General features: G+C 50.4%; 1 protein-coding gene across 5 annotated transcripts in view; it reads right to left on the minus strand.

The window, feature by feature from the left end:
• Positions 1–5774: 5774 nt before the first annotated feature.
• The window catches only part of KMT5B (lysine methyltransferase 5B), a 50525-nt gene continuing 29969 nt past the window's right edge, over positions 5775–26330 (minus strand). For all 5 annotated transcript variants that reach the window (XM_016131807.2, XM_016131837.2, XM_016131817.2 and 2 more), the window contains 7 exons: positions 24628–24793; positions 24133–24242; positions 22512–22678; positions 22204–22223; positions 21985–22121; positions 16590–16786; positions 5775–9983 (listed from right to left, as the gene is read on the minus strand). In XM_016131807.2, coding sequence (XP_015987293.2) covers positions 8512–9983; positions 16590–16786; positions 21985–22121; positions 22204–22223; positions 22512–22678; positions 24133–24242; positions 24628–24793 — 2269 coding nt within the window. In that variant the 3' untranslated portion in view covers positions 5775–8511. The remainder of the gene's footprint in view (positions 9984–16589; positions 16787–21984; positions 22122–22203; positions 22224–22511; positions 22679–24132; positions 24243–24627; positions 24794–26330) is intronic.

Genomic DNA, 26330 nt, shown 5'->3' on the forward strand with positions numbered 1-26330 from the left:
CTGGCGGAGGCTGGGCATGTGAGCTCAGCCGTCACGGGGCCCAGGCCTCGGGGCTGCGTGGGAACCTCGGGAGTGGGTCCCTGTGCCCAGAGGGCCAGAGGGCGGAGTGCTCCCCGTAGGTCCGCTGCTCTTGCCTGGCACAAAACCTGCGGCAATGGCAGGCGGAAGCAAGACAGGCTGCTGCCCCTCCCCGCGACCCTCTGGCCATCGGTCCTCCCCGACCCGAACCTCGGGACACGCCCCCGGGCCCGACGTGGAGCACTTTCTCTGCTGGGCAGGACGGCGTGGTCCCAGGACACAGCCTGGACACGGCCCCTTTGCCCAGCATGGCCTCTGGGCTCCCGCTTCCCTGGGAGGGACGAAGACCGGCTGGCCCAGGGGCTCCCATGGCTGGTGGCAGCCCGAGGCTTTGGCTTTTCCAGGCGACTTGAGGAGGGGGGGGCTGCGTGCCCCACGGGTTTCCTTCTCCAGGAAGGAAGCCCCTCCCCACCAGCCTGCTGCTCGTCCCGGCCTTCCTAGGTCTGACACCCATCTGGGCTGAGCAAAGAGAGCACCAGGGTGGGAGTGGGGGGTCTGAGAAGACTTGGGGGCGACATCTGCACAGAGACCTGAGGAGTGAGAGGGCGCGGCTCGGGCCAAGGGCGAGGCAGAGAGAAGGGCAAGCGGAGGCGCCTGACCCAGGGAGCCCCGGCCTCGGCCCACACTCCCAGCCGCCACTCGCCGGGCTCCCCGGGGGCCCCAGGCCCGCCCGGCCCTATGTGGTGGAGCCCCGTGGGCTGTGTGACGATGCCGGCACTGTCCCGCTCTGAGCCTCGGCCTCCTAGTCCTGGGAGTGGCAGTGAGGCTCCCCGCCTGGTGGCCTTCAGCGTTCCCAAAGGCCCCAGAGAGACGCTGGGGCCCCTCTCCTGGCGCTAAGGCGGGAACTGACTCTCGACACTGTCTGGGGTAGAAGGGCAGACGGGCCGTGGGCCTCGGGCCGGGGAGGGTCTCAGCCCTCTGCTCCCTGCCAAGGCTCCAGGGGCTGCAGGGAGTTGAACATTAACCTTTCTGATGAGCGGCTCCAGCTAAACAAACACACCTTATCACATGTCAACAGCAGCTGCGTCGCTGGCCAGGCTGCCCAAGTGGCCCTGCCTAGGCTAGGCATGGCCTGCTACTGCCTGCCCGGGGGGCCGAGGCTGCCAGCGCTGCCCGGGTTCAAGGCCCGCGGGCCTCTGCCTCCGGCTCACTGTGTGACCACAGACAAAGCCCCGCCCTTCCCTGGGGTCGGTCTTCCTCCCTGACCTGGGACAGCTGGGTCACACCAGGCGCCTGCTGGTGCTGGGTCCGATCCAGTGAAGCCAGAGAAAAGCATGGCCTTTGGAATTAGAGTCCAGGAAATCGGAGCGACTGAGGGCTCCTGAGCCCTCGCCCTGGCTCACGGGTCGCTGAGCTGGCTCACTTAACCCTCTGCGAGGCGGAGGAGGACGAGGCTTCTCACACACGCCTCGTCAGGCGCGTGCTGGCTATTTCTGTATCTGCAATGTGGGCGCAGGTGAAAGATCCCTGTGGAAGGAGGGGGGGGGGACAGGGGTGGCGTGGCACCCTCCGGTGAGCAGAGGAGGCACAGCTTGGCTGACAAAGCGGCATCGGCCAGAGGAAGAAAGAACTAGAATCATTTTCTGTCCGTGTCGACGGCGGAGACCAGCTCTAGCAGCCTGGCGTGTTGAACTTGGGATGAAGGTCGTGGTTTAGGCCCTTTGAGCAGGGGTCAGCTGAGAGGGGAGAGGCAGAAAGAAGAGGCCCAGGAGGGTCGGGGGGGACCATGCACAGGCTGCCGAGGTGGCTCATGGCGATGCCGGCCGACACCGCTGACGGGCGCCAGCCCGCGTGAGGAGGCTCTTAATCCTCGACCATCCCAAGCTTAAGTGCGAGTATTAGCCCCGTTCCACAGGTGAGAAAAGCGAGATTGGAGGAGGAAGTGCTTTGCGCACACTCACCCCACGAAGGGCGGAAGGACCCAGGCCCAGCTCGAATCCGTGCCAGCAGCGCGGCCCGGCCCCAGGCAGACCTGGAGCGGGGGATCGGGCCTGCGCCCCCCCGCCGGCCATGACCCCAGACTGAGCCATTTCCTGGGCCCGCTCGGGCCCACTTGGGGGCTCAGTCCCTCACTCGCCCTCTGACCCCAAGAAGAAAAATATCGTTTGGCTGGCAAGAGGAGGAAATGAATGTCACTCTGTTTGGTTCAGAGGCGAGAGACTCCGGGCAGGGCCTCCTCCCATCGGCCACAGCCCGCCTGCTTCCTCCTGGTCATGTCCCAGGCAGCGTCTAAGTCGGCAACCCCAGTGTGGCTGATGTAATGAAATCGGAACACTCTAACCTGCTCCCCGGGGGGCGTGAAACACGGGTTAGTAGTGGCGAGTAGACCTCGCCTCTCACACGTGAGTCGACAGAGCTTCTGTGATCTGCCCCACAGCAGGACGACTGTCCCGGCCACAGCCACAGCCACAGCCACGGCCGTGTTCTAGGAGAGGACGCAGACGCCACCCGGTCAGGTTCGGCCTCGCCTCTGCAGTCAGATTACGTCCGCGTAAGGTCACCATTGAAAGCAGCGTCCGGCAGCCGGCCAGGCTGGAGGGGACCTTGGACTTTCGCCTTTTGCTGTCTCCAGGCATTCCTGTGCTCGACTCGCTTTTCTCAGAGAACGAGCGCACGCCCCTTGGCGGCCTGGCAAACACCTGCGGCTCTGGGCCCCCTTTCCCAGCTCCCAGCGTGTGTTTGACTAATGGGCGTGGGACGCCTCGCTTCTCCGCCCAGTAACTTTTGGACAAGGTTCTCCGGGCCCCACGGAACTGCATGGAAATGACAGTAGAAAAGCAGTGATTGCTATGTGTCGGCAGAGGGAATTCTTAGGAAACAGAGATTTCAGAATTAACCTGGCAAAGGCGGGCCCTCGTGACTCGGGCTGGCAGGGCCTCGGAGCCGGATGTGGGCCTGACCGTTGGCTCTGCCAGTCTCCACAAGCTGCGCGGCCCCAGGCAGGCTGGTGCACGCATTCTCTGAGACACAGGTGGGAAGCCTTCACTCACCTCACCTGCGCTCACCTCCCGAGGTGGCCCCACCATCCGGAGTAGGGTGTCTGTCTCAAATGTCTCCTGCGTTTGGTCCACAGGCTCGGTTCCGGTCTGGCTGCTGGCACGGCCGCTTGGTCCCCAGGACTCACGGTGAAGGCAGGCTGCTGTCACCTTGGGTAACCTCAGTTCTGTCCGACATCTTGGTCTCAGAAGCAGGACACGCCCCCTGGCCTTCCTCGTCACTGAAAACGCAGCCCTTCCAAACTCCAGAGAGCCTACCCTCTGGCCGCAGCCCCCCGCCCTCCCTGCATGCTTGTCTGGCTACGCTCGGCTGTGCACCGGCCACAGGGCTGCCTCCAGGCCCCGAGCGCCGCATCTACCCTGGCCCGCTCAGGTCGCAGGCTCCTCTTCCCTTCCCTGACCTGCGTGCACTCCAGGGCTCTTCAGTCAAGCCCTCTTCTGCCCACCTGAGCCTCGTACCCCCCAGCCCTGCCGTCTTCGGTGGCCCCCAGCAAACTGCGAGCCTCACACATGTGCAGAGAGGCGCTGCCACCAGTGGTGGCCCCCAGGGGTGCCTAGAGTACCGACTGGCACCTAGAAGGTTCCGGTAAAGTCGTCGTGATGACTCGTATGAGGCCCCCGTGGCTGTCTTGCTTTCTTTCTCAGTTTCGAATCCCCCTCATGTCCTCCAGTGTTGGGGCCCCTCATCTCTTCCTCTCCGATGACTTGGCCTCCTACTTTACGAAACAGAAACCCTCACGCTGGGCCCGGCTCCCCAACCCATCCACCACCTCTTCTCCCCGGGAACAGAGGAAGAAGGGGACCTACGCCCCTAAGGCCACCCCCACCCCCTCCCCAGACTCAGTAACTCCTTCACGTCCCTTCTTGGAACTCATCCCTGCGGAAGCTTCCCATGTCAGCGGTGAGGCCTGCTTGTCTCTTATTAAAACAAATGCCGCCCCCACCCCCAAATGCACCGGCCCCCCCGTCACGCTTTGCTCCTTCGCGGCCAGTTTTCGCCCCTTCCCGCTCTCCTCCCTTGACCGGTCTGGCTCCTCCCGGCAGGGCCGCCCCTGGCTGTGCTCCCCAGGTCGGTCTCGAGGAGGAGACGGCCCACGTCCGTGCCGGTGTCGGCAGGGCCCTGTCTGTCCTCTTTTTCTAGGTCATCTCACCTGCTCTCGCGGCTTTAATCACATGCCGCAAGGGGGAGACTCAAACCATGCCTCCCGCCCCCGGCACCTAACACGTAAGAGGCGTTCAGCAAACGTTGAGGAAATGCGACCTCGCTCCCGCCGCTCAGGTCTCAGCCTGGGAAGCCCACCTGCGTGGGCCCCGCCACCCCCCTGGTGGGCCCGGGCAGACCCGGCAACGCTCTGCTTGCCCTGGGCCGAGCGGACTCGACTGCGTGGCCCTCCCCCCGCCCCCACACACACACCCCATCACCATCTACTGCAACTTGGCAGAAAACTCACAAATCTGGCAAGAATAAACTATCTGGTGACACATCACACCCTCTCCTTTTTAAAAAGCATTAGCAAAGCCACCTCTGAGACACCACGGTCCCTGTTCCGTCCTCCGGATTAGCAGGTTTCCAGCTGTTTCCTCAAAGGTGAGCTCAATGCCCTGGGAGTGTGAGTGGAGGAGCCGCAGGGAGTGGGGAGGGGCAGCTGGCTGGGAGACCCTGCCCCCCCCTGAGCCTGCCCACCACGCACCTGCCCCCTCCCGGGCCACGTTAGCAAACAGGCAACGCCGGAGCTCTTACATGGGGTGGGACAAGGCTGGAGACCCTCTCGCCCGCCCCGGCCTGCTGCAGTCACGCGCACCGCCACGGGGCCACGAGCCTGCCCGAGGTGGCGGCCTGCTTGCGCCTTGCTCTGAGTGCTACTGGGCCCTGCAGCAAACGTGGCAGACGGTGACAGAAGGCTGGCGTTTGGGAAAATCACGCGAGGGCTCTGGGTGCAGGCGGTGGGCGAGCTGTCGCTGGTCATCGGCAAGGGGCGGCGCACTTCAGAGGACGGGGGGCCCGAGACCCAGCGACGTGCCGCCTGTTAGCCCTTTTCACACTGGGGACGGAGTCTGGACGGACATTTCGATGAACCAGGAAGTCAGTGCTTTTCAGTCTGACCTGCACCACCCGCCCCGACCACTTCATCAGGAGTGGGTGCAGCTCACACCGAAGCTTAACCGGCCACAGGATCGGGTGTCCGCACTGACTTCCGGTGCTAGAAAGATGAGCTCTGGGGCTGAGCAGTGTGCCCAGGGTCCCTCGGTGGCAGGGCTGGCCAACTCAGGTTTCCGGACTTCTAAGCCAGCCACGTTTCCTCTTCCCACTAGGCTCCGCTGCAGTTCAGTGGGAGAAAGAAGGACCGACAGCCTTTCTGCGTGAGCCGGCTCCGTCCAGCACGGCGAGGAAGAAACCGAGCGACCAGGGTGCACCACCGATCGCGCCGCAAAAGCCTTCCTGCGGTCCGGGGCCAAGGGCATTGAAAAGCACCCGGCTCGTTGGTTTAGCCCCCCCCCCCCCCCATTCCTTTACTGAGCAGCAGAGAGCTCTTTTAAAACAGAAGCAAAAGGAGACCAGGATACCGAGAACGCACCGCTCAGAAACATGTGAAAACTTCAGGAACTCTGATTTTACAGATTCCACTGTAAACGAAAACCTCGTGGGAGGAAATCACCACTCTGACCTTTTCTTCTCAGATACAGTGAACACTGGCCAAATGGTTTTAATTTCCGAATTTATTAAAATGATTAACCTCAATACTGCAAGTGCATGTACAAAATATTTGTAAAAAATGTTTTTAATGAAACGTTAAAGAACTTACCTCGAATGCTGAAAAAGTCCTTTTTTTTTCATTCTTTCAGTACAAGGAATACATTGTATCTCAAAAGTATTACAACTCAGCAAAACAATTTAAAACAGTAGTTTGAAAAATGATTGAAAATCGAATACTTTACATATATTTCTCTGATCATCTCCTAATTCTTACAATGCCAAAGTCTTTACCAATCATTGCATAAGCTCGAGCTGAAAGTTTTACTGAGAGTTTTATTGGCCTCTTCCGAGCGGCCTCCGCGCACGGCGACGGGCCGCTGGGGCAGCTCCGAGGCCCTGCCCTCGAGCGCGGAAACCGGGTTCCCTGGAAGGCGGCGGCGGCGGCGGCCGCGCGCGCTGTGCACACCGGACCCCGAGGCAGCGACTGCCACCGAGTGCCACTGCTCGGACCCACGGGAAGGTTGGCCTCAAGGGACGAGGCCGCAACAGTTAGAACAAACATCATAAATAAGTTACTAAAGTGAAGCTGGAAAACGGAGAAAAGTGGGAAACGCGGTATTTTATTACTTTTTCCTTAAGAGTGAAATTCCTGAAATGGCTGTTGGTATTCCAAGGAACAGTTCAAGAGATGGTCTCTGACCCTCCACAGAACCGCCCCGCCGAGGCGGGGAGGACAGGTGGCCCTCGCCCTCTGGCCCTGTCCGGACACGGGGTCTACGCGCGACTCTCCTCGGTGGTGCGAGTCTCGCTCCTCCTACACAGGGACATGGTAGGCCTGGTCGTGGTCCGGAACGCGCTCCGAGCGCCTCGGGGCACTTTGCGGGCGAGGACTCGGGACGGAGCACGGCGGGCGAGTGTGTGTGTGTGCGAGGACGTCGCCCGCACTTGCACTCAGTCCCTGAGGGTTAGACCGTGCCGTGACCAACGGGGGACGGCACGAGACGCTGCAGGAGGAACTCCTCGGAGACCGGGAGGAGGAAACACACCGTACTCGTGACCAACCTATGGCAGGGTCATCAACTGCTACTTGGAACCTCTTGGCAGCTGTCACGGAACTGCACCCGGAAGCCGGCAGGGCCCGACCCGCACAGCGAGCAGGGCGGGTCCCGCCACCGGACTTCTCGTGACCCGCAGATTCCGTCTGGGATTTTAAAACTTGGGCTACTTTTCTACAGATGCTACGCAGATCCCCCAAATTGGTTTTACTCAGGAACACTGTATGTCTGGAGGTACGTGGACACATTTCCCAGAAATGAGAGACCCACTGGCGTCGAACACCTGTTACAGATTTATATTCCCCAATTCTTTGTCCAATGATTTGTAAAACAATCCAGAGAAATGAAAAAATTGGTACTGAACATAAAGTAGCAACCAAAATTTTGCTCATTAAGTTACTTAAAATTAATTTCTCTTCTCAAAGTGCTTCAAAAAAAAATTAAATCTGACTCTTCTTTTAACTGATAATATAGTCAAAAACTCTTTGATATTTTCATACATTAACATAAGCCAAGAACTCCCACTGATGCAGTGCTTAAAACTATATATTTATAATTTCCTATTTTATTGGCATGAATATTTCTAAACTTAAAAACCTTCCTGGTAAGTTCTTTTAATTTCTTATGACAAAAATTTCTCACAACACACAAATATTTACAACATATACATTGTTTTCAGTTCTTTACATTGAATTTCAAAGACAACATTTTTATAGGTTACCACAGAACAAAAGCTGTGACTCATGTTTTTATTTCATAAACTATTATAAGTTAAAGTGAATAGAGTTTTAATATTCCTTGTAGCATTTTACAAGTGCAACAGAAAACTTGAAGACCCAAATTAAGATAGCTGTAGTTCATTAGATAAATGTTGCTTGTTGTCATCACATTGTTCACAGCAAATTTTTGAAAAAATAAGCACCAATCATTCTTGCAAAGAACAATTTTATCTAAAAGGATTGAAAAGTGTTAAATACAAGGTCTTTAATTTACATGACAAGCAATAAATACGTCGCATCGAAACTCATCCCGCACACTGCTCCCCTCGTACAGAGAACGTACTGAGAAGTTAGCTGTCACGCTTGTAATTGTACTTTTTTTTTTTTTTTAAAGAAACCAATCTGACTCCCGACCGATGGTTTGCTATTTAACCAAGGCCACGAACAGGACACCTGGGCCAGCAAACGGTGTGGACCTGACACAACTCCAAGGGGGAAACATCTAGCAAATAAATCGAAAAGCCAAAGATCATTGCTGGTGATATTAGCATATACTAGGAAACCTTAATATGCTGCCACTATGATTTGTTTTGAATTATTTAGTCATATATTAAAGAGCCGGTTGATGCTCTTAGGTTAAAAAAAATTGTGTAGCCACATTATTGTTTTCAACGTCCTGGGTGGAAAGTTGCTATCACTGTACAGTTTTGCTTGAGCCTTTATTTTACAACGGGGCTTTACCTCTAACTCAGAATTGCACGTAAGAAGGCTATTTAAAAAGTACAATAAAAATCTGCACAAATCAGACTTAAGAAGAGTCAGTACGCTGTACACTTTCTACAGTATTATGCTGTTAAGTGAAGAAACGAGAGAAGTGCTGCCGCTAAAATGTTTCGGTTGAGGAATAATCGACTGGAATTTTTTATTTTTTTAAAGTAGTTATCCCCGGTCAAATTAAGACCAAGAGCTTATGCGTTAAGCCTCAATGACTGATCTTCTCTTCTCCTGGAAGAAATGTCAATATCTATAGAGTCTTTCCCAACTATTAGCCTCAATCGCTTGGCTGGAGGAAGAGGAATAAAATCATCTTCAAAGTCATCATCGTAGTCCTCCCCCTCGCCCTCCCCGCCGGAGGAGGAGGAGTCACCTGTACTTTCTTCCTCGTACTGACTATAGTCGTCGACTTCCATGCGGGACTCCAGCAGGGAGAGCGGGTCACTACAGCACACCCCGTTTTCGTGAGGCCCCTCTGGGTATGACCCCCTACTCTCCTCGTCCCGCTTTAGCTGGATTTTTAATTTTGTGGAACTACTGCCTGATCCTGAGTTAAATCCATTATTAAGCTTTGCTACATAGAGATTATTATCATTTTCGTGGTCTTTACTTAACTTGATGCTTATTTTTGAAGAATTCACCCCGTCGTTCTCTTGGTCATTTGTCTTGCTGCTGCTGTCATGACGCCTACGAAGAGTCAATTTGGGAATCCCGGAGTTATTTTCCAGGATCAGCTGTGCATCGTACCTTGTGATCCGCCTCTTCTTTTTGCTTTTTGCAGTTCTGCAGCTGTCTTTTGTTTTGAAGCTATCCGCGGCCACCATGGAACCATCGACAGGGGACGGGGCCCAGTCCACGTAGCTCCCGGGCGCGCCCTCCGAGCCGCTGTGCCCGCCCTGGGCGGGGTGGGACATCGCATCTGGCCCCGCCCCGGCCCCTCCTGGGGAATCGTGCGGCGAGGTGGGCTCCTCTGCTTTGGCCAACTGTCTCACAAGTTTTCCTTGTCGTGACTTCTTTTTTGCAATGCTGTTGTCACTCTTAGGACACTTTGCTTCCTCGATGTGGGCAGTGTCGTGAGCCAGGTCTTCCTGCACCGTAGGGGCCGGCTGCTCGCCGCCGTCCGGGCGGGCTTCCGCCAAGCCGTTTCTACAGCCGTCCGCCGTATTTGGTTCAAGCTTGATGTCCGAGGTCTCCTTCAAATCCACTCGCGTCCTCGCGGACCGCCTGGTTGTGTACGCGCTGGGGGCGCCGTCCCCGGGGGGCGCGCCTGGCCCGGCGCCCTGCTTGTGCTCTCTTGCTGCGTGTCTGGTTAAGCACCCACTGGCCACCGCGGCTGGTGCTGGTCCCTCCTCCGGCTCTTTATCTTTTTTGATGGGCAAATTTTTATACAGAACGACTTTAGGCTCCTTCAGTACCAAGTTTCCTACCTCGAGTTTTCTCGAGGCACTCTTCTGCTCCAGCCGTTTGCAATGATTTCTTAACTTTATCTTAGAGAGTAAAGGCTTCGCAGGCTTTTTCGGTTTCTTTGGTACCCTGGAATTATTTACATGAGTTAGCTTAGATGAGGTAGAGTTGGAAGAAGCTGGGAGTCTGGACACGGACTGCCTCGGCAACGCTCTGCTCTTGCTGGTCTTCTTCACACCAACTGAAGACTTGCGGCTAGGAGCTGCAGGTAAAAAAAAAAAACAAAAAAGCAAAGATGAGAAGCGGCCTTGGTAGCCCAGTATGGTTCAACAAGACTACGCCCCACACCAGACTCGGCCCTGGAACGCTGGGATCATACAGACACGTGGCAGACGGAGCCCGGGCTGCGGTTCTGCCAGCGCGTAAGCTGCTTTCCTGACTGTTCTCCGTCTAAATTCTGCCTCTAATTTATGGAGCACCTACACACTTGTGAGGGAAAGAATTCGGTGCTTAAAAGAGCTCTTAGCACAGCACGCACCTAGATTTCACTCTAAGCTTGTCTTTATCATGATACTGGATTTCTTTTCCTGATTGAGCATTTTACCACATAAAAGGTTTGAAGCGAAGTAAAAATCATAGTTTTCTTTCATGAATTCTTCTTAAAATAATCTCTTTAAATAGGTTTCTCAAATCTGCTGCTCATTAACTCAAAGTAAGCCTATTACTTGACCGGTCAAGAGGACAGAAATACATCGCCAAGAGGTAAATCCTGTCGCACTGGTTCCAAATAAGAAAACGCACTCCTAAGAAGCACACACAGTCAGCCCCAACAGACACGCACACAGGGAGAACGGCAGTGTCTGAAGCCGCCCCTCCAACACCCTGAGGACCAGCAGAACTGGTGGCTGCCAGCTGTCGACAATCCAACTGAATCCAATAATCCACGCTGCTGGAATGACTCCGGACCCGGGGGCTCCCACCTCCTTCCTCCGGACAAGGATACAGGACGGCTGTGAAGGCCCTACTGCGATCAACCCCTGCGAACTGATGTCCAAAAGGCTTATCTATGACTCAAGTTCCAGCGGCTCCCACAGTGAGCCTCGGCCTTGCGACCAACTTCCTGCCATCTTTGTTTTTCTCCACATTTACACTTGGACCTTTATTTATAGTGTTTTAAGAGTCGATTTCTCAGTTAGTTCCCCGCATTCCCCACCTGAAAACCCCTTCCTCGTTGAAATACCCCTTTAAATCGTTCACCAGGGAAGCTGAGATGGGCAAATAATCACCATCTCTCACAAGAAAGCAGGGAAAAAAATCAACAAATAAATGTGGGTAAGCCCAGCACACTGCCCGACAAAGACTGTCACATACTACATGCTTGAGGGTTGCCACGGTGACGGCTGCTGCTTCTGCATGGCTAAGCAAGTAAGTCTCGATTAGTTTACTTTTATTGAGAGGAGCGAGAATGGCTCCTCTTTTTGGCATCCCAAAAAGATCAAACTACCAACAACAGAAGGCTCTGTGCTCAAGGAGAGTGGCCCATAAACGGCTCCGAGGTACCAAAACCAGCAGGATTCGCAGGAACAAGCCCCCTCAACTGAACCAACATGCTCCCGTGTGGGCTGTTACCAAGAAGGCCATTATTTTGTGAATAGCAGCAGCGGCAAAGTTTAGATGCCACTTGATTCAAGAATAACGAACTGGAATTATACAGAAAACCTGCTAGAAGTGATTTTTTAAACAAAGTCTTCTTTCTGCTTACAAGGCTGCCTTCAGGTGACTCAGATCACGTGCCTACTGATGTAAGTGCACACTGGAGTCTGTGCTTGGCTTTTCAGATGCGGCTATGATGGTCCTTTGCTTGGCCTGTGACTCTTCAAGGACCATTCCATAACCAGGCTTCGTGGTTCTCAGCCTTCTTTTTTCCTTCTTCCATCCCACACTCCTTTCGCACCTGCCATCTGCCCTACACAACGATCACATATACTTTGAAATCTTAACAGCAATCCCCGAAATCTGGATCCAGCCTGTCCCTCTGATGAGATGACCTCTGCCGATCTCTCCGACCACCTCCTGGTCACAAAACCCAGGGAACGCTTTTCAGCCCTCTGCTCTCTCTGCAAAATGTAACATTGCTAACCGCACATTTTCCTGAAAAACTCTCCCCCCACGCTGTCTCGAGGGCCCTCTTCCATCCGCCCGCAGAGTGCATCCCTCAGGCCACTGTCCGAGCCCCCGGGAGACCAGGTCTCGGGTGATGAGCACCCGCTCCCCTGTGGCCATCACCATCAACCTGCTGGCAGTCCCTGAACCACATTCTCTGGCCCGATTCTCTCCGAAATCACAGATCCACACCGCCAAACGCCCACTGACATCCCGATCACCCTGTCGCACGAGCCCAGCGAACAGGCTGAGACGGAGCCACCGCCGGGCCTCACGGCCGCTCCTCCTTGAGAGCGCTCCATCCTCGGCCAGTGCGGCCGGCGCCCACCCGGCTGCCGAGCACACACCGGGAGGCCGTCTCTGACGCCGGCTTTCCCTGACTGCCTCGCCCCCTCGACCCCCGTGCCCCGTGGCGTCCACTCCTGCCACGTCGCCCCCCGCCCCCTGCCAACCTCCCGCCTGATCTACGCAACGGCCTCCAGCCTTTCTCAGCTCTCCGGTCGCTGCCCCGACACCCTGTTCCCCACCACGGAGCCAGAATGACTTTCCTGGGGCACCGTGCCGTTTCTGAGGTGTAAACTTTTCAGTAACCTGACGCCCTGAGAATAAAGTCCAAAACCTTAAACCACGATCACATCCTTCCTCCTACCTTCTAGTCCAGCCACGAGAAACGTGACTCGCCCGGGCCCTACGCTCATCCCCTCTGCGGTGACGACGCTTCACCTGGCCGACCTCTCATCCCCCTGGAGGGTCAGCTTGGCGGACACTTCTCTCGGGGAGGCTGTCGTGACTTCCTACACACGACAGGTCACCCTTCTCCTCCGTCGCTCGTACGCCTGACTCGGACACTTGACTCACTAGATGAATCTCATTTTGGGGTGATCTGAACCCGGGCTCTCGCCCTGCCATCCCTTCCAGTGGAGTCAGTCGGCTGACCGCCGCGAGCCACTGACCAAGCAGTTTAGTTTGTGTGCTCGACAGCACAAAACACGTACTGATGCTGCCTACGGATTGTTCCAACAGTGATTTCACTCACATGTTCGTCTTTATCAGTGTATTCTCACTTTGCCTGAAAAGCATGATCTCGGCAAAAACCCAGCTAGAAGGCGTGCTTCTCAAGTCACAGGTCAAACGAGACACAGACAAGCCGGGCAAGGGAAGTACGAGGAAAGTGGCTGAGAGTGCCGGGGGCTCCTCGCTGTTCCCAAAAGTGCCACATGATCTTCGAGGCACTCTGAGAACGCCAGCGACAGTGGGCTAAAGACAGTGCCCACAGCGGCCCCTATTAAAAGTCGATCGAGGACTAAGGATTCTGACGTAAATGGAGGGAAAGTGTGCCTGTGGCCGCCATGGCTTAAGCACAAACGCGCCACGGACTCTCCTCCCAGTGCCTGGGGCAAAAGCCAAATGCATAAACCTAGACGGCCATTTTAAGTGGGGAGCTACATTCTTAGCAGTTACCGCGCAGTGGGTGCCGTGCGCGTGGCCAGATCAGTAGGCTCCCAAGCCTCGCCAGCACCGCCTGAGGGAAGGGCTGTTCCGCTGTGTGAGCACCGAGCTCCCGCGACCAGCGTGGCCAAGACGGTCCATCTGCTGAGCGGCAGAGGTGGGATCTGAACTTGGTCTATGATCAACCGCACGTTTTTAAGAGCTCTGTTACGCTGCCTCTAAGGTGCGCCACAGAATTACTATGATGACAGGCTCGACTTATGGGTAAAGGACCCAGGCGTGGCCATCACGGTCATTTCAGGGTGTCCTCAGTCACAAGGCGACCCTGCATGGGCACTGAGAATTACAGCCAGACACAAGGGCAGCGACATGGCACTGAAGCTCCCCGAGAGCCAGGGCCGTGTCTGTGTGCTGTCCTGGGAAAGCCCCAGAAATGCACTGTCAATGTGAGCCACAGCGACACGGGGACTGTCACACGGTGACTCCCTCAGAAGCTGAGGGGCCAGAAAACCCTCGACAGACTTCAGGGGCGTCAGTGCATGGCGTTTGCCAGGCATGAGCAACAGCCTCCGCGAGCTGCCTCCGCCTCACGTGGCCAGCACAGACTGGCAGTTACTGCTGGGACGGGCTTCTGGAAAGGACCGGAAGCAGCCCGAGGGCTCGGCAGGGCAGCATATTCGGATCAGAGAGCGACATCTGTAAAGGCGGCGACAGTGATCCAGCCCACTACCTACAGGACGGGCGCTCCTTAGTTAGGGTCAACTTGCTCCGAGTCTTCTGGGTCTTGCACTGACTTGTAGCATTCGTAGCGACTCACGTCCCACACCACAGAATTGACTAGAGGGTGGCCCGGCCTCAGAGGCACTGGGGACCTAAAACCCAGCAACTTCCAATAATGGCATTATCATTCAGGCTTGAGGACTGAATTGTGAACATGGCTTTCTTGTTGTCTCCTCTCTTAGGATGTTAAAAAGCCAAGCTGTGGTTCTCATGACCTTTCAAAAAGGCATCTGCGTGGAAGGAAGAAGTCATCTTTCTCCTGCCTAGGCAGAATGTTTCTTGAAAAAGGATATACATGCTGTTCACAGCAAGCAGTTCCTGTCACTGCTGAATTTTAGATCAACTGCAGGGTAAACATGGCAGCCCCCCGAGGAGAAAGCGCCCCGGAGTCACGCACACAGCTCTCGTCCACCTGCCTCGGCGGACGGGCTCAGGGAGCTCTGGCTTTGCTGCCAACTGCAGTTTCAAAAAGCCTTTCTTTCAAACAGGTAGAAGGACATGGTCCAGACACAAACACCAAAAGAAACACAGCATTAAAAGCAAGCATGAAAGACCTGAGAAACACTGCTGTGAACATGGTCGAGTGGACGCTGGCCTCAGAGGTGGAGCAAACCTCCAGCTCCCTTGGAGCACTGAGCCAGGTCTATCAACTGTCAGGCCTATCAACAGGTCTGTCAGCGTGACCCTCAGTTCATCTCGACACCCCGTGAATTATTCAGACAAGCACTCAGCAGAAAGGCGCGCTGCATCGACGGCCACTGGCGAGTGTGGTACTTCCGTTCTGCCAGGCCCAGACTACAGCCCAGGGGCGTCCCGTCCCCGCCAAGCAGGGGTGGCATCCACAGCCTGCGCTGCAGCCTCACTGTGCACTTGTCCTGTCTCGGAACGAAGGTACAAACTCCCTGAGGGAGGAGCCAAGGCTCCCACATTTATCTCTCAACTACGTTAGTCTTTGGTTCGTTAACACATATCCTAGGTGGTCACACAGTACACTCGACACCTTCTAAAAATATCTGTATGCCAATCTTTTAAACTAATTATTGTACTGAGTTTAGTATCTACACATTAGAAATAGTTAATGCATGAAAACACAAACACCCCCGTGACCGCCGCAGAGCCACTCAGTGGACAGCGACCTAGCCGTCTCCACAGCTGGCCGCACATCCCTATGTATGTCTGTCCCTACGCAGACGTTTATAAATGCGTTTCACAAGTCTCCAGTTTCACCAAGGAACCAGACTCAGAAAACGAACATTGATTATGCTGCGTTTATTATCAGAACCAACAGTCAACAGTGAATGACGGACTAACTGCTCTTTCTGTCCACTCTGGACGGTAAAAATTGGAGCCGGCCTCATGCTACAGAGGTCACGTTGGCCTCTGGCTCCCAGGAGCAGGGAGGTTCAGGAGCTCACGGTGGGAATATTCGCCATCCTGGGAGACACCTTCCCTTTTCTTCGGGATTTTCAGTGAGGGAGGGGAGCACACAGTGTTGGGCTGCAAACATCTGAGGGCAGGGAGGAGGGCCTAAAAGTAGGTCTCGAGGGCACCTGGATGCTGAGGGGCCTACGCACGTTTAGGGGCCCAAACAGGCGCTCTGGGGACCACAGTGTCAAACTTTAAAGCTTTATTCCTGTCAGGGACAAGTCAGACTAAAGAGCCTACTCCTTCAATGGAACTAGAGAAAACTGGTGTCACCCGGACGCGCAACGGTAGCGATCGGAAAGGTCCAGGACTTCGAAGCTCCGTAACGCGACGCGCTTCCTCTTGCTCGGTCAGGCTTTCGTCTCTCTTTTCTCTTTATTCTTCATTCTCTCCTCCTCCAGTTCCATTGGGTCTTGCCCACACCCCACCCACGACTGGCATCTCAAAGCTTGCTTCTTTCTCCTTTCCATCTCTCTTGCTACTTTCGGTAGTGGCTGACAGGTGACAGTACAGCGACATTTAAAATGCTCCTTTATCACGATTCTGAGTCTGGTAACTGGTGGTTTAGTGAATTTGAAAAGAGTAAGTAAGCAGCAAAAAGGGGGAAGCCTTGAAGCCAGAAGGGAAGGACTCCCCAAGTCCACGACCCGCCCCGCACGGGCTGGGCATGGCCACGTGGGTGTCCGTCTGACTCCGCCCAGTCCTCGGTCTTCTTGCAGGACCTAACGACAGCATTACAGTGAAACTAAGACCTTGAAAATGTTTCTCTCAAACATATGATGAAGAATTTAATATCCAGTTATCAAGTATTCAAGAAAAGCAGACAATTCTGCCTAGAACACCATACTGAATCCGGGGCTGGGGTACCGTCTGCCTTTGTGCTCCAATCATTTCTAGAACCTTGCAGCACTGCTGAAGGGCAGGAGTCCCAGAGTTTCAATACTTAGGAGAACAAAACTATCGAAGCATGCTTCAGTAAGCAAACTGTGTGAAAACACTTAAAAAAAAGAAAAAAAAAAAAAGATACACTGGCGGGAGCTCCCTTACTTACTTGTGTTGTTTTTTTCCTGAGTGGTGTCTGCATCAGTGTTAGAGCTGACAGATTGACTGTCTGAACTTTTGCTGCTGTCACCTAACTTTTTAAGCCTATTTAAGCGTTTGTCTGTCTCTCTGAGTCCGTATTTACTGTTGATAACAGGAGCAGGCGCAGGCAGTCCCACTCTGGATTTAAAAGCACCAGTTCCCCGTCTGAAAGAGAAAACGGCACACGTCAAGCGATGAACCTGTTACTCACAAGAACCTCGGCTGCGGAGGGCGCCCGGCCACAGCGGACGGACAGACCTGATGAACTGACGAGGCCTCAGTCATCACTGGGAATCTGCAGGGCCGAGGCCTCTTCAAAACAAATAAATATGCATAAAAATTAACACACGAAAAAACTTCTTAACACTTAAAACAGCAAAACAAATTGTTATGACTATTGTCAATTGTTAACTGCCCATGAGAAACTACTGGACCCTGTAGAATTTCAAATGTAGGTAAAAATAAATAAATCCTTCAATTTCAAAGCTGGTTGGTGCAATTGGTCTAAAGTGTAGCTTAAATAACTCACCAGTTAATTCTATTCTAGCTTTGTTCTGCACAACTTAATATTACATTACTGATTATTGAGAATTAAAGAATTGAAAAAAGAAATCGATTTCCATAAATTAAGTCATTACTTAGATAGAACTTAATGTCAAATACAAACAAATCCTAATTGAAATTCTGTATAAGGCTAGCCTATATTAATGAAAATCTGACTTTTGGAACATTAAAAACTGTTAAATACTTCAAGTTAGTGAACTAAACAGAAATGACCATAATTAAGTCAATAAAATGTTACTAAATAAAAGATATTAAAAGACTTGCTTTTACCACTGGATAAGAATGATTTCTAACCTGCCTTAATTATTTATGTTTATATGCATTCTTCTGAGGTGAGGGTGCTTAATCAGCGGGTCCCTGAAGTTCTTTACTGAACCTAGCTTTGCAGATCTGTGCTTTGTTCAGTGCAAACAAGAAAACTCTTACTCAGCTCTATTCAAAAGAATAAGCAAATTATATGTTAATGAGGTTTTAAAAAAAGCACTACATACTGCGTTTAAGAAGAGAGAAACCTCTCTAGCCGAAATTCCCTTCACTGACTTGCCTTTTATTAGCTTGTTACGGAGAAGCTATATAATAACAGCTCTGAGCTTGTGCTGAAATTGTGAACACCCTCCAGGAGGAAAGCAGCCTGGCACGCCATGAAATCCTGTGGGATTGATTTCTTTCAGAGTTTTCTCCCCCAAATAACCAGTTTTGCCTTTTGCACAGGGACAACAATTTTATTTTCTCTCTCCACCCTCTTAACCTCTTACTGCTAGGGAACACAGACCTAAACGTAATGCAGAAACGATTTTTGGTAAAGTGAGTATTCTTGCTTTCTTCGCCTTCCTGGAATTGGATCTGGAATTCTATTTCTATTAATGCTTTTGTAAAAATAACCACAGAAGCTTACTGTGGGACTGCCTCAATTCTTTTTTCAAAAGGTATATTATAACTCACTGTAAAACCCTCTAGGTAATCTTCACCAAGGGGGGCAGCCAGTTATACTCCAGCCAGCCCCAAAATACATTCGGAAAGGTAATTCATAAATCCTAAAGGCTTATTTCATTTCATATGGGTTAAGAAAGTAACAAGTCATTTTCAGATATTCACGTTTTACCACAAATTATAACATTTCTGGTTCACTTCTAGAAAGATGACCTGTAAAGTATGCTTCGACACAAAATGATTGTGCCAGAATTGTTTTATCTGGATATTAGTTTTATTAGGGTTTTTAAAGTCACACTACCGTTCATCTGCCTACTTCCCGTCACGTCGTCTCTTTGACTTCTGCAAGTCACACGTGCTCACGCTGCTGCAGCGAGCGCAACGGTCCCAGACCGCAGACAGCCACGAGAAGCGGAAGCTGATCTGTCTCCCAGCCCGAGGCACGCGGTGCCACGCGAAGCATCTGCCAGCACGTCGGCCTCAAGCCCTCTCCTGGTCTACACATCTATTCACACTGTTGCTGCTTTCCAGGGAAACAAAACCAATGAGATGATGCCATATGGTCACTCGGCCGCCAGCTCTATCATTATGTTGTGGACAAATGGATGTCAATTGAACATGTGTCTTGAAAGTTGTACTTTTTACATGGAATAAGCTTTCCATATATAGTCTCAATCACTCCTTGTCACTGGTAACTGAAACCTGTGGGGTATTCTGCGTTCACCACCATGAGCCCTGCTGCAATACTGCTAAGACCAAACCCTTCCTACCCAGCGCCCATACCTCTGCAGGACAGATTCCACCATACGGGTCTCCCTCCCAGGCAAACAGGTGCATGTTAACTTATTTTTAACAAATATTGCCAGCAATTCATAGCCCTGGTGCTACTGGGCCCGCTTCCTCGCATCCCCATCAGCAGCACACAGTGCACGTCTCAAACTGTGCCAACTTGGTGGTGGAAGTGAATGCGCGTTTTCATTTCCTTGTTTATGGCCATCATCTTCTTTACAGCATCCGCCTCGCCTTTCTTTTCTACTGGAGTCTGTCTCTTCCTTATGAGTTTATGGGTCCTTTTTGGTACTATATTAACTCTCTGCCATGTTTGTACTTCCCCCACTTCAGTTTATCATTTGTCTCTGATTCGACTTTTAGCCATTCGAAAATTTTCATGTTCACCATTTTTTGTCTTAATTGTTGCGAAAGAATTCCATGACCCCAGAGTTAGACACATATTCTCCTAAATTTTTTTTTTTTTTTTAATTTAAATCTTTAACCCACCGGGAATTTATTTTGTACATGGTGCGAGGTGGTGGTGGACGGGGGGCAGTTAGCTTGATTTTCCTCCAGATACGCGATGAAGTACAGCTGACCCTGAATACCATGGGGGTTTGAGTACCTTGCAGTTGAAAATCCACGAACAACTTAAGTCAGGTCCCCGCATGTATGGGCTCCCAACCTCAGACTGAAAGTACGTCTGCCAATGTTAAGCTTGCCTCTCTTTTAGGGTTCTATTCATGCCCTCTTTTTTGGGCAAATATCATCAAGTTTTGATTGTAATTGTTTCACAGTAAATTTAGGTATCTGTTAAGGCAAATCTCTCCCAAGTATACTTCAGAAATTTTTTCTTGGCTGTCACCAAACATGTTTTCATATAAGCTTTAACATAATTTGGCCCCTCACATTTTTTAGTCCCTTATTAGATTTTATTCCACAAATTTTCTAGAAATTTTGCAGTACCTACTTAGAGATGTATTACAATTGCTATCGTTGTCAGGATGGGTACAGCCCAGAAAGACTCATCAGCTGCATCCTAGACACTCGCCTGTGAGATCGGCGCCTCGGCAAACATTCCGTTCACTCGCAGCTCTTCGCTGGGTCCCCGCTTCTCGCCCCCGGCTCCCAGCACACTGTGTGTCCACGTCCCTTCCACTGCACTGCCCTCACAGCTGGCACTGCGTAGTCTTGTTTATCATGCATTTGCAGGCTGAACACAAAGTAACTAACCAGTCAGTCAGCAGGGATGAACAACTGAATGAATTCCTTTGATTAGCCTCACCCTCTCACCTAACTTCTGGAAAGGCAGAAACAACGGGTGTACCTAAGGATTTCAAGAATACGTGCGGTCAACCTTTATGTCCAAATGCTCAAGTAGTCTGCCAACGGCCATGCCTCCTGCGCCACGTTAGGCCTTTCCGCTGAGGAGGGATTTGTATACATTTCTATTTATTGCTCATGCTAAGCCTGGTGGGCTCACCCCATGTGGCCGGTGAGACACAGACGCAATAACGAGAACTCATGTGCCCAAGGGATGTGACGTGTGTGGTCCTGAACTAGTGAGGCTGTTTCGGGCGGGTGTGGAGTCCGGAGTGTGTGGTCGCGTTCCTGCGGACAGCCTTGCAAACCGTTTCAGCATGTCATCTGCTCCACTCAATCATTCATTTATCAAATATCCATCAAAAACCTTCCACCTGCCAAGTATTGCTTGGGACGCTGGGGATGCGGCAGTAAATAAAAAGATAACAATCTATGCCTTATTTTAATGGGAAAATAACCAAAAACCACAATATAATTTTATAGCTATTATGTGAATATTAACAGTGTGCTGTTCTACATGTGTTATGTGAAATAATATCCTCATGGCGATCCTGTGAAGTAGCTTCTAATGTTACCCCCACTTTACAGATGGGGTAAGAAAGACAGGAACGCAGCTCAGCTGCCCGAAGTCACACAGCTATTGAAATGCTGAGGCACAGGCTGCGACCCAGGCGGTCCTGTTCCAGATCTCAGGCACCTAACTGCCACTTCACTGTGCCGTCTCAGATGATTTTAAAGCATCTTCAACTACATTTAAACTACTACACGGATGAAATGGTCTTTTTGTGGACTGGTCCAAGATTTCACCAATGTTTAAACCATTTTCCATATAGAGAAAGATGTATCGTATCCTCCCACCCCCAGTACAGGGGGACTCTCTGGCTATTCAGGAAGAGGAAAACGGGGCCCCTAGGAAACCCGTCTCCGCGCCGCGGCCCAGCTGGCCGGAGGCTGGGTGTTTTCAGCGTGTGAAGCAGCACTACCAGCTCTCTCTGCTCATGCTTACGGAAGTCACGCAGAGTGGAAAGAACGAGGGCTCTCGCGTGAGGCTGCCCTGGGCTCAGAGGCAAAGTGGGCACATTGCTACCTCTCCCTCGCACAGATGGCTGAGGACTGAACGAGTGAGAGGGAGCAGGTGTTCTGCAGTGTAGGGTACGAGACACGGGCTCCGCAAAGCCACGGTCACGCTGCTGGGCAGCCCACGCCAGCCTGCGCCCAGGCAGCTTGTGGGGCTGCCTCTGCGAGCCTGTGCGCACACGCAGCCTGCTGAGGCCTATCTAGGGGATTTCTACACGGACTCCAGAACCTTGATGGGTCACACAAAGAGGTTCCTCCCTAAGTGACGGGACTTAGGAATTATGAAGACCGTGCATTGGAACACAGGAATTCCAGACACAGCCTGGTAACACACAAGACAACTTCAGAATTTTCACATGACTGTCAACAGCTGAACTTCACTTGCTAGTTTGGGGCAACCCTGCCCTGGCAGAGTGAGTGAGTGCGTGTGTAAGGTTTTCCTACTCTCTCCTTAAGCATCTTTGAATTCTGATCCATTCACAGTGAGATTTCACACGGCCAGGTTCCGGAGCCCCGAACGGCTCTGCAGCCTCTGACGCTGTCCGCGCCACCGTCCACGCACACTGCACCGGGCGCCATGCTGTGGACCGTGACGACGACCCCTCTACATGCAAGGTAAGAGACAATGTGCTTTGCTGCCCACGATCATCTGGTGGTTAGAACAATGTAAAAGCCGAACATCATACTCAATATTTTACCTTTCACAAGTGTAACACTCGCAGAACTCATTATTTTCTCCAAAAAACCCATCTCCGTAATAACAAGAAATTTCTTCTCCAGGTTCAATATCTCTTAGAGCCTTCACACATGCTGTATCTCGACCAGTTGACACAAACTGAAATAAAATGCACTCACTGAGAAACTCGTACCTGAACAGGAACTAAATATTTGAGATAAAAAAAAAATGTTATGCTTACCTTGCAGTTAGGTCTGCAATCTGAAAAATGTCCAAAAGATAAAGTCAATTAACTGTAGGTAAGATCTGAAACACGAACAATTACAGAAATCTGAAATAAGCTTTCCGTGTAATTTTATAGCTTCTGATAGAAGTTTAGGTCTCGAGTTAAACTACAGGAATATTTATCTTAATAACTTTGTGGGGGGAAAAAAATCATATTTCCAACCCTCCTTTAAGGGAAGATAAAGGTCTTGCTCAGTTTGCTACGGCCACTGTCCCTTTAGCAGTACTGCCCGACACCAGTGTAGCCCGAGAAGTGTCGCTTACCATGGTTTATAAATGCAGCAGGACCAAGCCAGAGCTGGGCACAGTTTTTCCTTGTGGAATACATGACACTGAAGTCGTTTTCTCCATGTCTAAGTAGCATGTTCTCCTCAATTTCTGAAAGTTCGGCAATACAACCCACCAGTAATTCTATTTTGTCATTTCGTTTCCTATTTAAAATATGTGATGTTAAAAATTACTAGTAATTATAAATAATAGGGCTTCTTTTACTATAATAAGCCTGTCCAATAAATACCAAGAATTGAGAAGACCTAGCTCTGCGTATCGTAGCTGATTCACTTGGCTCCCCACCTAGAAACCCCAGAGCCTTGTGCCACGGTCACTTGCACAGCGGCCTTATCCGCACAGGAGGCTGGGAAGCCCTGCAGGGTGCAAGGTGCCCTGTGCCTCTGCGGCACCGAGTGCAGGGTCTTGCAAGCAGACAGGACTCCTGCTGCACTGAATTTGACTTGCTGACACCGGATGAGGAGACAGGACAAGCAGTAGGAAAGGGTTACGAGGACCCAGACCTTGGGGTGCCACCCGCTAGAGCAGCACCATGCCATAGCAACGCAGTGCGAGCCAAGCACAGAGCCTCCATTTCCCAGCAGCCACATTAAGAAAGTAAAAAGAAAAAGGGGGAAATTATTTGTAGTAATGTATTTTAACCCAAAATACCCCAAATACTGTTTCAGCAGGTAATCAGTATAAGCTATATTAATGAAAAATATAAAATCTAGCATTCATATGACAGCACTTCTCAATTCAGACGAGCCACATTTCAAGGGCTCAGTAGCCACATGTGCCTGGTGGCTACCATCCTGGACAGCTCTAGAACTCAGGATGTCAAACTTCCACAGCCGTCCACAACACACGGAACCACGGGAGCTGATGAGCAGGCCTGACGCCATCCCGAGAGAGACAACACACACTCACGTACACACACCCATCCCAGCCCGGGAGCGACGCTCTTTGCCCACTCCATTTTAGGCACCTGACGCTAAAATTTCTGCTATAAAACTATCGGAGTGGTATATGAGAGGGGTCTATGTATTTCTTTTGGGCAGAAAGGTAGGAAAAGGCACTCGAGGGAAGGATATAACCACACATCCTCTCTTTCATACATGGCTGTCATCTCCCCTAGCGGGCGGGGCTCAGCTTCACCCCCCTTATTTCAGCTGGGACACTGATAGTGTTTAAGCAGGCAATGCACTAGGAGGCTTCCACCTGTAAAATTCCTGAGACCACAGAGGCTTCACACTCAGCCTTTCCTCTAGGCCAGTAAAGGGCTGACTCTGAAAGCCAGGCTACCCGACCCTGACGTCCCGAACCTTTCAGCAGCCCTGTCCCTGCGCAGGAATCCAGACTTAACAAAAGGAAAACGAAAAGCACTCTGGCTTGTAGGGACGATTTGAGTCAACTCAGACCTAATTCCAGTCGATAAAGACGAATAAAGAACAATCGATAAAGCCCGGTCCCTGGGCCAGCAGCTGACACTGGGCTGGCTCCTTCAGGGGGAGCTCTGGCTTCATTCCTTCCCGTGACTTTCTTAGCATTTGAACAGTAATTTGAGAGAATTAAAAAAAAAAATTACTTTATGGATTTATACTAGCGTAATAGTTACCACTCTTTTGTTGCAACTATTTTAGCTCCATTCTGTTCTGATGAGTATCTATTACAAGGCAATATTTCAAATCCACTGTCAGTTGCAAACATTCGCAAGTAAATGAACACCTAAAACGAAAAACATAAACGATATTAACTTCATATGAGAATGCTTATCCTGCTAGACTTTCCCAGAATTATAAAAGCAAACCGCCAACAACAATGTAAAAAAATTTAGATCAATAAGTAACAAACTTTGTTTGTATTTTACAATTTCACATACTGAGTAATGGCTTGGCTATGTTACTCTAAAAGTTCACAATGAATTTCACTTCTAGGTGACAGTTTTCTCCTTGGATAGTCACACAAATGATCTTGTATATTATTAGCTCTTCATGTGATTAGTTTTATGAAAAACTGATTTAAAGTTCTAGTGTTCACTACAATTTAGGCTTTAGTTTCCTTTATTCTTGTCCAAACAGATAAACAGCATTAATCTTATTAAGAAACGTACATGTTCCTTGAATAACTTCTCCTGCATTTTGTTCTTGTTGAGAAAATAGTGCCGTGCCCATTCGCCTGAAGTCAAACATTTGAAGGCTTTCTCCAAGTGCTCATCTTTCTTAAAACGCTCAATTACTTCCTTTAGTTCTTCTTGTCTTCCTTTAATAGGCCGAAATCTGAAAATAAAAATCAAAACAATAACTTTAGTTACCTGCTATCACCCTTGGGCCACTGTTAAGAAGAGATCTTGAGAAAGATGTAATCTAAAATCTACCAGACCTATAAAGGAAAATAATCAATAATCTTGAGTTACTACTCAAGTAATATTGATCACCAGGAACTATAATTTCTTTTTCTTCAAATTGCATTGTAATTATTTTATTTCACTGTTATCTCATTAACTGAGAGGTGACCAGATGATTCAAACAAATGCTGTCTCATTCAGGCTTATACCCATCATCTGCTTCAGAGGGTACAAACTCAAAGACCTAGAACAGAGCTCGTCTAGCTGAGTGTTGGAATGACGAAAAAATTTTAAAACATCAGAATCAAGCCAGGAGAGTGCCAGGTAATAAGCTTTAGAAAAATGATGAAACAAGAAAAATCATGCCATCAACAAAAACATTCACTCAGCGTATAGTTAGAAAAACCCCAAACTAAGTATTCCAGTGGGTCTTGAAATACACCTGATGTTCTAACAACAGGTCAAATTAATCGCTGACAACTGCATTCAGAGAATAAAGAGCGCAAAAAGTATAACTATTACAGTGATATTGCTGTTTTGGTGATGTAAGAAAAAAGTGTTGGGGTAGAAATTCAAAAGGCTTCTATTGTACGATCAGCCAGAATGACTTCAGAATAATACATTTGTAGCTATATAACAACATGTGATACAGTCATGGTCCAAGTAAGACTTAAGTTTGTACGCCCCTCATGCTGAAGTTATGATCTCAAAAAACGCATATACTGTAATTGAAAGGATTTGGATCTTAATTTCAAAATTTCTTCTCATATTAACTTCATTTGGCTTATTTTCCCAAATAAAGTTCTTTTTTTAAACATCCAACCAAAATAGGAATCACAGATTTCTATTCGAGTAACATACATTAAGAAAAAATATTAATGGCTCAGGAGAAAAAAATATTTGAAGTACGCATTTTACTCCAACAATTAAAACTGTGCACTTCATAAACCTGAAATGCTACAACTGAGTTAAGATCTAGCACAAGCTCCAGGAAAGGAAGCATTCGAGCAGAAATTTTTTTCTACTTAAACTATCCTAAGTGTGCTCTCACCATTTCAGTAAAATTTTAGGGCACAATATCTCAGCCAGGATCATTCCGCACACTGCTGCTGAGGTGAGAATAGGAGCGAGAGAAGGTGTGGCCACCTAAGCCACAGTGACATCTGGGCTTCCCCTCCGGGCCAGTTGTTTTTAAGGAATACACGAACAGAGTTACGGTATGAGAAACTCCACAAGGGGAAACTTAACTGGGACATACGCATGCATCTAAAAGTTACACGAGGCACCCACGTGCAAATACATGTCAATGTGGTACAAACTGCATTGCTATGGCTCTTCAAAGTGTGGAAATTATAAAGTAATATTTAGGAAGGCGTTTTGGAGTTAACACTGATATGGGCAATGAGGAAAGTGGTAAATTCAGCTTTCTGAAGAAAAAGCAGAATATTACTATAGGCAGGAAAGAATCA

Source organism: Rousettus aegyptiacus, unplaced genomic scaffold (genome assembly GCF_014176215.1).
Source record: "Rousettus aegyptiacus isolate mRouAeg1 unplaced genomic scaffold, mRouAeg1.p scaffold_m13_p_5, whole genome shotgun sequence".
Lineage (NCBI taxonomy): Eukaryota > Metazoa > Chordata > Mammalia > Chiroptera > Pteropodidae > Rousettus > Rousettus aegyptiacus.